This window comes from Pinus tabuliformis, chromosome Q, assembly GCF_031772625.1.
Source record: "Pinus tabuliformis cultivar Carrire ecotype Pingquan chromosome Q, CPIR1, whole genome shotgun sequence".
Lineage (NCBI taxonomy): Eukaryota > Viridiplantae > Streptophyta > Pinopsida > Pinales > Pinaceae > Pinus > Pinus tabuliformis.
The window spans coordinates 1,092,159,737-1,092,172,138 of record NC_142296.1 but is presented as its reverse complement, the minus strand read 5'-3'; the positions used below and the strand labels follow the sequence as shown (position 1 = coordinate 1,092,172,138).

Sequence of the window (12,402 nt, the reverse complement as noted above, 5' to 3'; positions counted from 1 at the left end):
TCCCCATGTTGAATTTGATGAGGTGGCCTTCAGCTGTTGACTTGGCATTTTTATAGGAAACAAAATTTCAAAAAATCTGGCAAATTTCTAAAAAGTAGGCTTTAAAGAGACATTCAGATCTCCCAAACCATGATATTTGTGTAAACATTGAAAGAGATTTTTTAAATCAGCTCATTACCCACAAAGCCTATTTCATATTTGGAAAATTCATCTTGACCTTCTCAAAAACTGAGCCCAGAGTGGATGACTAAAACATAAAATATTTAAATATTTAAATCCTAAAAAATAGGCTTCAAATATTCCTTCATATCATTCAAACCATGTTATATGGGTAAACACTGAGAGAGGATTCTTTAAATTTTTATTTTACAAAGAAAAACCCCTTTTAGTTTTTACAAATCAATCTCCATATGTTCCAAAATTGCATTTTAAAATAGTGACTAAAATAGGAAAATTACAAAATACAAAATCTAGAAAAGTAAGCCTTAAATATTCCTCTATAATTTCCAAACCATGAAGTATGGGTAAAAACTGAAAGAAAAAATTTCAAATCACCCTATTTCCAACAAAATCCTCTTCTTCTTTTTTTTTAAATTCATCACCATCTACTTGGAATCTCTATTTGAACGTGATGACTAAAACAGGGAAAAATTGAGTATTGTCATTTCTTCTTAAACCACTTCTCTCGTTTAGTTGGTAAACTTGTTCCCTTTTCAACTTTTGTCACTTGAAATTTCATGTCCCTAACCCTAGTTTTTCGTCCAACAAGGGAGTTGATGAAATCTGCCACACATTGTAAGAATTGCTAAAACCTCTGTTTGTTACAACTTGTTTCCTGGGTATGCTAGAAATGGTTCTTTTACGCATAGCTTCATTTTTTAGCTTTTAACTCTAAAACCCTCTTTTAATGCTTGGAAACCTCTCAAAATGTCTCATCGACCTGTAACATGAGTTAGCCTTCAGAAAGTGTTTGAGTGTCTGATATGATCCAAAGGGAAATTAGAAAAGATTTATTTTTAAAATTCCTATAGGCATTACAAAAATATTTCATAGTGCCACCTATTTTCAATATACTTCATTCGATTGGTTGTAAAACATTAGGCATGACATAATAAACCTATTTGACATGTTCCTAACCCTTATGCCATCCTTTCACACAAAATTTTTATATAGTCCAATACTTAAGCCTTAACTCTTTCTAAATGAAGTTGACAACCGATTCTCAAAACATTTGGAACCTTTGTGAAGATATAAACCTAGTGCTAACAGAATATGAAGACATGGAGTCTTAGATATATGAAAATTATTAGGGCGCAGAGTCCTAAATCTTTGAAATATCAAGGTGAGGAATCTTAGATCTAGTGAATATATTAGGGGTGCGGAGTCCTAAATATGCTACGGCACAAAGTTCTAGGTGCAAGGAAAAGGGTGCGTAGTCCTAATAAATTTGGAGAGGAATACAATAGGGGTGTGGAATCCCTATCCTCCAAAAGAAAAATTCCACTCATCGGTAGAAATCAATCGAGTAATCCTACCTATATTATCCTTGCATTAATTTAATTCAAAATTTACCCACGTTTAATGGGCTCTTAAGTTAAATATCACTTTAATAAAAAGGTAAATTATTTATTTAGGAAAAATCGATAATAACAAGTTATATAGAAAGGACGCATGGGGTGATGAATAATAGATAATTAAAGTAATTTAATAATTAAGAAAAATTGAGGTTTTTACACCTCAGGGGGGTGATGAATAATAGTAAATTTTTCAAATTAAAAATAAATTAATTTTGCATGAGGGATGATGTGTCACCCAACTCAAAGCCTATAAATACTAGAAGCTTTTCCCATGGTAGTAGAGACATAGAGAGTAATGAGATGTTGTTGAAATGTACTTAAATAGCCTTACATATTTTATTCATACATGAGTGGTATTGATAATGTGTCTTCCATGCCAGAGTTATCTCTCTATTACTGTATCTTGGTACTACTTGTGAGCTCATACAACTCAGGGGTTCCGTGGGGGAGGGGGGGGGGGGAGTTCTCCCTAGATATGGTTAGGTGGAAAATTGGATGGTTCAAATGAGTTGGTTAGGAAATCAGAGATGGAGAATATTTTCAGATATTGGAGTTGAATATCTCATCAGGTATCAATTTAATTGTCTTGAAATTTTAGTACCGTATTAACATAAAGAATTATAGAAATTTAAATTGTTGTAAGCATGTAATTTTGGTTTAAGCTTATGTTATCTGGAAGCCTGTTAGCTCAGCTGAGAATGAAGACTAAAAGTAATATATATGTATGGATGTTTAGATCTCAAGTTGGAATTATTATTGGTGTAGTTTATTGTACTAACCTTGGTATTGTAGAAAATTGAGGAATAAAAGCCAAATACTGCTAAAAATAATTACAATAGAGAATTGCCAAAGTGGTTGGGTACGAGTCTCATGATTTATGGTTTTGTTTCATTTTAATTGAGATAGGTAAATAAATGCATTTTTAGAAATAATTTCATGGTATGTTTGCAAAGTATTTAGCTAAATCCCTGAATGGATAATGCTATTATTTTTATTATATTTAAATAATTATGCGTGAATAAATGCTTACTTGCAGCCTACAAGAAAATCAGGAAAATGGGTACATACCCAAAATACACCTGGAGGGCAGCATAACTCTTGCCAGAGTTATTAAACTATTCATTTTTTTTTCCTTGTTCATTTCCTCTTCTCCCAATAGTTTTTCGAAAAGCATTTCAGCTATATAAATTTCAAAACCATCTCCCACCTTTTGTAAATTTATTATTTTTCTTCATATTCTGGAGTAATTAGTTACTTTTACAATATAATTCCACGTTCCCATTTTCACTACAAGAGATGACAAATATATATCTTGAATTTTATAGTGATTTATGTTGTTATATTATTGTGTCAACAATATATTCGAATATTTTATCTAGCCTTATGCTTGGTGAGCCAATCAACGCATGGCTTCAATTTTTCTAGAAAGTTGAACATCCTATCCTATGGAACATTGAGGTGTAATTATGGTTAAAATGCTTCCATAAGGTAGTATTAACCTATAAAGTTTTAACATTTTTGCAGTATTGTCTCACACCAAGATTCTAAATTCTTATTGGTTATTATGGGCCCTAATGTCCAGAGTAGTGGTATAATTCATGGCGTAAACACTTATTCTTGGAATAGTGGTATGTTGGTAATGTTTAATTTACTATGGTTAAAACACATTTTTCTTATTGTTGACTTGCAATGGTTAATAATGTTTTTATTTGTTTGATTGGTGAAATCTGGGTGTGTTTAATTTAATATGATTAAAAAGCCGTTTTCCTATTGTTTACTTGCAGTGGTTAATATGTTTCTATTTGTTTAATTGGTGCAATCTAGGTGTGCTTAATTTACTATGGTTAAAACATTTTTTTCCTATTGTTGACTTGTGATATAAATATTATTCTTTGCATTGTATAAATTTCGACTGTGATGCTATTATTGTCTCTCAAACATTTTTGCATTTTTTTTCCATGTAATTAAAGCAACATGATTTTCAGAGTGTCTGTGAGATAATGTAGGTAAATTAAGAGTTTGTTTGAATTTAATAGGTGCAAGAGTACAAATGTATATTTATATAAAAATGTAATTCTTCGAGTATGAGAAAGGGCGAGAAAGAGGGGAAATAATTTATGGAAGAGTTTCTCAACTATGTATTCAAAGAAAATGTGCAACTAGCTGAAATTATTATTGTATGTATTTTCTTAGCTTTTTTAATGAAATTAACATGCATCCATTTCCTTCCAACTCTACATATGTAGATGCTAATGTATATTTAAGCTCTTGATTAAATTTGAAATTGGATGTTTGTAGATATAATACTTTGTTTTAAACATGGAATTAATGTTTGTTAATTTGGCCCAAGTTATGTTACAGTCATGGAACTTGATTTGAATCAAACTAATCAATACAAGTATGCAATCTAAGGGTTGAATTCTTAGAAAGGTTAAATCCTATTGGAATTTCACCTTTTTATTTCTTAACTTATGTAAAAATAGAATCAAAAGAATCCAGACATAGGGGTTTTTTAGTTGAGGGATTTGTTGCATGAACTATTCAGATCTAGAGAAATTATATTATTTTGGCTGGTATATATATATATATATATATCTATTACTCATTTATCAGATATATCAAATTAAAATAGATATTTCTAACAAATATTGAAGTCTATAGCCAATGCCCATGCTCTATTTTGATTGAATATACTCTTTCTATGTATATTCCTATGCTTTTCTTAAATCATAATGGCCTCGCAATACAATTGTTTCCAAGAAAAGGGATAGCATGGAGTATTTGAATCGATATGTAGATTAAATAATGTAGGAAAAACATTCAGTTTATTTTCAATTTATTATCAGCGGAATTCAATCCTATTTCAAGAACAATAATCCATTAAAAATTGGTTGTTGGCCTATAATGGAAAGAGTTTGATATCTTGTTTGGTTCCATAGCTTTGTGGATAGTTTAGAAGCTTGAATCAATCTAGTGAAGTTCAAATTTATGATATTATAACCCAATACTATAGGGTTATTTTTACAAAAGTTACAATGGCACTCTATGTAAAGTGTTAATCCATCTCCAAGTTTAATGTGAAGTCCATATACTTATAAAATGAATTTCATATCCAAGGTTAATAACTCTTGATTTTAAATATTGTTTATACGAATCGTCATAGCACTCGAGTTAGTGTTTATTAATTTTGTTTGAAATAAAACTTAAAATATTTGGATAGCATTAGTGAAACATGCATGATTTATCCTTGAAATATAACTTCTAGTTCAAATGGTTACTCATGATAGTCCATGGGATGATTGTGATGTAATTTTTGTTGTTGACACCATCTATATTGAATATTAAACATTGTTGAAAGCACCAGTGATATGGATTAAAAAAATTAGTATTTTGACTCTTTTATTCAATGGGATCTTTGCCTCTCTATTATATTGATTGTTAGTAAGGTGGCAACTTATGATACATCCTTGGACCATTCCATTATCACTGAGAACAATCTCTCTTCCATTGGTTCTCCCCACATGTCCAACATTGTATAGGTCCTATGAACCTCTCCACTTCATCTCTGGTGGGCTTAGTGAATCAATCCTTATCAGCAGTAGTGTTTTTTTTTTTTATACCCGTGCTTGGCATAAGTATCAAACTTCACATTTCCTCACAGAATTTTGATCTTTTCCCTCTTAAACTAGGTTTTCCCTTCATTTTGCAAGCCATGAACTTAGGCTAATGCTTTGATTACTCATAGAAATACTTCATTTTCTTGGTGACATCCTCTGATTTTTTAGGCTCATTGAATTCTATTATGTCCCTCAATTACTAAGGCGTCCCACAGATATATCTCTTAAACTATGTCTTCTCATTCTTAATGTAAGGTACTTATCTCAGTAGCTCCAAAAATCTAGGTTTATATTCACAACTAACTGTTTCCTAAGTTTGTGGTCATAATCTTTCTTGGCCTTGATGTCATAGTATCCTTCAGATAGATACTTTTCCCTAAAATACCTCTCAAATCTCCTCCAAGACATCTCTTTCTCTATGATATCTTTCACATTCCTTAAATATTCCCACCAGATACCAGATTTTCCCTTCAGGTTAAAGATGGCTACCCATTCCTTCATATTCTCATAGTAATCATGTACTCTAAATACTTCTTCATCCCTATCATGCATGTTGTTGTTGCTCCCAGAGACAGCCTTGGATTTCTTACAAGACTAGTGCCTAGGTACATCTAAATCGGTGTGCCTCAAATTATTCTCGAGCAGGAGGAGACACCACCTATATTCTATACATAGATATCAGAGAGTTGTTTCTTTCATTCAAAGATACAAGTTGTATGTTTCAACATTTCTACACACACATAGTTCCTAGAAATATAACAGAAATAGTGAAGTCCAAGCACTTCAAATACTTACAGTTTAATCAGCTTTATAAGATAAATGATAGGAGACAAAGAAAAGGGACAACTCAAGATTTAGAGCTCAGAGTACCAAGAATTCTATATATAAAATATAGAGCTTGAAACCATAAGATTTACTATAACTATCTGAGTGACAAGAACATGTAATGAACAGAGAATAAATGAATGATATGATTCACGCAAAAATATAATTTCAACCTCTCACATAGGCATATGCATTAACACTTTAACGTAGATGAATCTATGGACAAGTATGAAATATCAGAGTATCTATTATTGCATGAATTCAAAGAGGAAAACATACGAGATGAATGAAACAGAGTAACAGACTATAATACATCAAAGGAGGAATCGCCACTATTCCTGTAATATTCTACAAGATCTATGTGACTAAGTGCTACAGTTTTCACAAAAATATTTGACTTTCTTTCAAATTTTAGAGCCCGTTTTTAGTGATGCGACCCCTTATTTATAAGAAGAGGGGGTGCTTTCAATCATGGTTTCATATAGAAAATCATGGGCTGAATTTTCAGCTGTCAAGTCAGCTTGCTCTCTCGGCCAGGGGAGGTTTTGTATCCAAAAACCATTAAGACTAATAATAATGGCCTCACATAGGAAGGCACATCACAGAATCGTGGAATAGGTGAGACATTAATGCAAAATCCCACCACCCAATCGCTCTAATCACTTTTGTTTCATGGTTCCATTTAGTTCATGGCATATTCTCCTGTGCTTCTCAGCTAACTCTCTTCATTCTATATTTAAGACCTTCGTCATTGAAATTGAGAACAGGTTACGAAGAGCCACTTTTGGGGGCTGCCCATACTTGGTTTTAAATGCTCCCTCTCCTGATTCACTGCTACAGCCACCTTCGGGACCGACTCTGTCACTTCGGTTGTTGGCTTGCTGGGGCCTGACCCAAGTTCAGAGGTGATGTAGCCAAACAAATCCTGGTACTACTGGCCCTTTCAACAACAATCTGTGGAGCACGAACTGAGGTCTCACCTGAAGTAGTATGGGAGGGTGCTAGAACCAGGTTTCCACACCCTAGGATGTCTAATGGCTTCAAGTGGTCCATAGTTCGACCCTATGCGCACGTCACTACGCGGACTTACCCATACCTCGTAGCCTGAGATGCTACCTTTGCACAACCCTATTCAGGGGCCAAATAGTGTTATTACCCAAGTCCTTACTAATAGCCCGATATTAGTTGATTAACTTAGCTTATTTATACACTTTCAGTTATACTTAACAATATTCACCATTCATACAAGTGTGCACAGTAAATAAACAGTATAATTGCAAATGAGATCAAACATGTAATAATTCAAAACAGATGCACAAAATTTGTAAAAAAACATTTCTTTATTAATCTTTTCTCTGGTTACAGACTCAACTCTACCTTGTGCACTCAGCTACAAAGCCTCTTCCTACAACTATGACCCAAGACACACTTAGATTTCTTCTACTATGCTCCGCTATCTTATTCTATCCATTCTATTCTATCATGATCTGCCCTCTTTACAACTTAGAGCCTCGCTCTATTTATACAATCCCTATGGTCTGTGGACCATGGGTAGGCCGACATTACATTCAAACTTAGGGCAGACAGCCCTATGACTCTAACATACATTTCGCGCCTGCAATTCGCGAGGCTTTACAATAATATTACTCAAAACTTGGGCTTTGAGCCCAAAAACATGTTGTGGGTGGATTCGATGCCCAACAGGCCCCCAACACAAATGTCGTGACTTGCCCTTGAGTCACTCTGTTGGCACGATGATCTTGGTGCAAAGTCCCTCCAATTGTTCTCAAACAGTCCTGATATCCACAATGCACTGAGCTACTACTTGTTGAACCTACTACATCCATTCTTCTGAGACCTTTGTGGCTGGCATGTTGTCCTGCATCTGCGCATGCATTCCTTGAATGTGTGTGAGCTTCCCTTCAATATTTTTCATGATTGTGAAGGCCTCGTCAATCCATGGCTAAACACACTCTTTGAGAACTGCTTCCTTATGGCGTGCGACGTCCACCTACTCTTTTAATGCCTTAGCTTGCTACATCCATGCAAGCCGCTAAGTGAGGACTACTGTTTGCACAGTCCCTCTGATGTTGTCATACTACTGCTAGAGTTTGCGTGCCTCTGTCTCTAGCCACTAGATGTTGGGATCCTCCTGCAAAGTTGTGAGGACCTCCAGTGCCTGTTCCAACATATTCATACAGTCACACACTACACCTCCAATATCTTCCAACCCTACTGCAATAGCACTGGCACGTTGTTCTCTAATTTCTGGGGGAGTGAAAGGCTGTGCCTTCAACCACAGCTCGGCGATCTGGAGATTTAGCTCCTGCTGCACCCTTATAGTCTCTTCTCTCGCGTGACAAACTCCACTTGCCAAAATATGGATCCACACTTCTACCAATAGATCTGCTGCGATGGCTAGCTCCAAGATGCGTCAGCAAGTGTCATCTACCATGTGCACCAAATGTTGATTCTTTGACACCAACTCGTTGCGCTACAAGCTAAGTTGTTCTATGTTAATTTTCTGCTCGCTAAGAACCTAGATCACGCAGCTCTCCCTGGCCTGCATCTCTACCGCTATCCCATCCTGTAACTGATATAGCGTTTCCCGAAGAATGGCAGCCAGGTTAAGGCCAAGGTCTTTTATCATGCTAAGCGACACCCAATCCATTGCATTGGACAACACTAGTGCTCCCTCTAGAAATACTATTGTATTTTTCATCCTTGCGTGCAACATTTGTTCTATTGTTGAAGTTCCTGCTACGATGTGTGTGGACAGGGTGCCTTCCTGAGGGGGCCGCACATGTAACTCCTGCAGTTGCACCCTGAGGGCCCCCAACACAGTCTAATGCTCCTGCATGAACTTTTGAAGTGCTTCACTTGTGACATTGCAAACTGTCTCATCGATGTCATGGAGATCACCTTTGGTTAAGGTGATCGGGTCAATGGCCAACTTCGAGGCCTTGACCTTTTTCCTTGGGCCCGATCTCTTTGCGATGCGCAGCCGCTTTAGCTGTGTGGACACAATCCTTGGGTCTGTGCTCCCTTCTGTTGTTTCTGTTTCTTTTGCCTTCTGCCCTAAGGACATTTCTTGGCCCTCGTCTACCTATGTTGTTGCTTCTTCCGTTATCTGCGTTGCTGCTGCTGCTTCTGCGGCCTTCTTTTGCTCCATGGCTTTCTTTGCCGCTTCGTGCACTGCCCTTACCTCAGCTGCTACTTTTTTGTTCCACCTTCTCTCTACTAATTGAGTGACACGCAGCTTAACATCATCATTTTTCTTTTGGGTTGTGGCCTTCTCTAGTTCTGCCAGGTCTGGAGCGTGCCATTCGAGAGGCCATGTCTCCAAGACAGTAAAAATCACGTCGTCAATGGCTATAAATGGTAGCTTCGTTTACTACTTCGCTAGATCATTTTGTGCCCTAATATATATGGTGTGCATATCAACTTTGAAGTCTACAAAACTCTGTAGACTATTGTGCATCGTAGGTGACAAGCACGACCTCCTATTGCATGACCAAAGCGTACTTCACGGCCTCTGGTAACTCTCTGTCAATGTTGGGGAACTCACTATCCTCCGAAAGTTCTCCCGCTACCAACAATATGGATAAGATCAACCACGTGTAGTGGAAGGTCTTACCCTGCTCCTGGGCTTTGCAACAGTTTATTAAAAATTCCTCGCAGAGGAATTCGACCTAGTTGAACTAGACCCCCTCCACGCACTACTCGGCCAGCATGACCACCGACACTGGTACCTCATCGGTGTGGCATTTTCTCATAATTTTTCTAGCCGTTAGTTGAGTTGCTATGTGCACCCCCTTGTCCTTGATGCCAAAGATTTTGTAGCCCCTCTTCTTTTTCTCTAGCTTATACTTTGCCTTCATGGCTTTTGCGAGAGCCAAACCACTACCTTTTCTAGCTATAGTAATGGGGTCCTTTCCCTTACAGGGGAGCTGAGAGATATGGTGAATGAGGTCTTCCGTGATGGGAATAGGCTCCTCCAGCCATAGATACCCATCATGCACTAGGTAGAGCAGATGCTTGATGATGAAAATGGTGATGGGCATGTAGTGGAAATGTGGTATCCATAACAAGTGCAGCAACCCAGCCTTTTCCACACCATGCAACCATTTTTGCGGCTCTAACTTTATCACCAACCCCTCGGTGTTCTGCTTCATTAAGTTCCTGGTCTCTAGGTGTGGGAACTTTTTGCTATCAGCGAGGTGTCAGTCTTTGAATTTCATGGTTGGCACGTGGCCTAGGTGTGTGCCCTCAAATACAATACTGTCGGGGAGGAGCGGGGTCTGGAGTGAGATTTTTGTTTTGTCCAGGTCCTTCAGTACTTTGGTTTTCCCTTTCTGTGGAGGAACATACGCTAGTAGTTTTGTTGCAGAGCGCAATGGTTGGATATCCTCCTTCATGCCTTCTTCTTCCTCTGCTACAGCAATCAGGGCTTGCAAGTCTTCTTCTTCCTCATCGATTTCTATTGTGATTTCTTTCCCCTTCTCTTCCCTAGATAATTTTTTGTGCCGCAGATTCCTCGGGGACATGCATACTGGACCCATTACCTATTTATCTTTCTTGGGTCATGGTGTTTGCGGTGATTTGGGGATTTCTGTCACCACCTCGGCGCCTTTTGGGACATCCCCCACCATTTGGGTATTCGCAGCCTCACCAGCGGTTACCTCTTCAATTCCCAACCCATCCTTAGTGGTCGTCATCATCTCTACACTGTATTCTATCTCTCGCAAACTTAGGGGCTTAATTATCACTTGGCTCTCAACACTTTGTGCTCTACCCAAACACTCAATTCTCAAATGACCAAGTGTTGTTCGCTGGCTAGCCCTGTGAGTTTTATAGTGCCTTTCGAATTTGAATTCGACCGTTCCCCCCAATTTCGGGCCATTAATGCTTTCTTGGTGGTAGATTTTTCCAAATCTTGCCCAAAACTCACATCTTAAATGCCCGTCTCTCGCTCCATTTGGCCTCAAATCGAGCATCCCATCATGAATAATGACATCAACAGTCACTTCCTAGCCAACCCGTGTGGCAGTGAAGCCCTCCATGTGCGGTCACAAACCTTGTGACATTCTGATTCTGTGCACATTTCCAATATCGCGTAGCTCCCAGGCATAATCTTTTATAGTCCCTCGCGCCCTTTCAACTGCCTAGACCGCTAAGATTGTCCTTCCTATGGCTAGTCAGGTGGTCGTACCACCTGTGTGGGGCTCCATCCCATCCTCTAGCATGGTTCGTAGAGAATACTCATCTACCATTGTGCTGATTGGCACCACATGCTCTACTATTTTCAATGTGCTACCCTAGTTACTGTGTTTGGCAATATGCGGTCCCAGCCACCGCAGCAGACTAACCAACTCTTTGAAATAGTCCTCCAATTCGTCAGTATGATCATATGCACCTTGCCTTTCCATCCTTGGTTTATCAACGAGAAATGCTTCCTTTATTTCATTTTCCAACCTCTTAAACTCTGCGTCCATTAAAGTGCATTTCTTCCTTAGCCATACCCAGTCTTTTTCAAGTTCACGAAGTTTAAAGTTTCCCCTTCGAATTTCTTACTGAAGTCTTATATGTTCTACTTCACGTAGCTGTGTGATTTCTTCATTCTGATTTGCATGGATCCTTGTATCTATGGGTGTTTTTATGCACAGACTTGGCTTCGCATACTCCACAAGGATTTCAACCCCTATTTCATACTTCAGCTTCAGAACCACTCTCGCAGTCAGGGTTTTGCACATAGTCCTATAGGCCCATTGAACCGCTAGTACGCGCAGGTCCCAATCAGTGCATTTCACATGGTGGACCCTATTCAACACTTTGCACACCTTGTCAAAGGCTTCCCTGCAGATAATCTTTGGCATGATTCATCTTTCCTGCTTCTGCTTGTTGTTCCTATTTTCGATCGTGAGAGTGGTGTGCGTTCATGCGGGCTGCATACCATATGCCTGTATCCATCTAGAAAGGTGGGCGCGCAGGTTATTTCATTCATCATGCCTTGCTTCCATCCTCATCTGAGGCTTCCCAAATTGTAAGCGCATCATCTTTCTGCATTCGTGCCAATCCCTAAAACTCTGTTGGTGCGTACCACACCACCTTGCGAGCGTAGCATGCAATGCCCATTTCAAAGCGTCAAAACGTTGTTGTTCCAACACTTCTCTTTCAAATTTGTCTAGGAATTCATCCACCACTGTCAACCTGTCATACATAGGCAGATCCCTTATCTCTATTGTCACACAGCGCAATGATCTTACCATCATGTTGTAATTGAGTGTGGTTACCTTCTGTAACTGATTCTGCCATCACATCCAAATCCGGTGTAGGAGCTTTCACGCTCCCACAAAATCCTACCATCTGCTGTTGGATTCACC

The 12,402-nt window shown here is 38.2% G+C and overlaps 1 protein-coding gene across 1 annotated transcript in view; it reads right to left on the bottom strand.

Annotated features, from left to right (window-relative positions):
- The window catches only part of LOC149223320 (uncharacterized), a 34,580-nt gene extending 23,999 nt beyond the window's left edge, over positions 1-10,581 (bottom strand). The window contains exon 1 of the mRNA XM_089387868.1: positions 10,360-10,581. Coding sequence (XP_089243994.1) covers positions 10,360-10,581 — 222 coding nt within the window. The remainder of the gene's footprint in view (positions 1-10,359) is intronic.
- Positions 10,582-12,402: the final 1,821 nt, after the last annotated feature.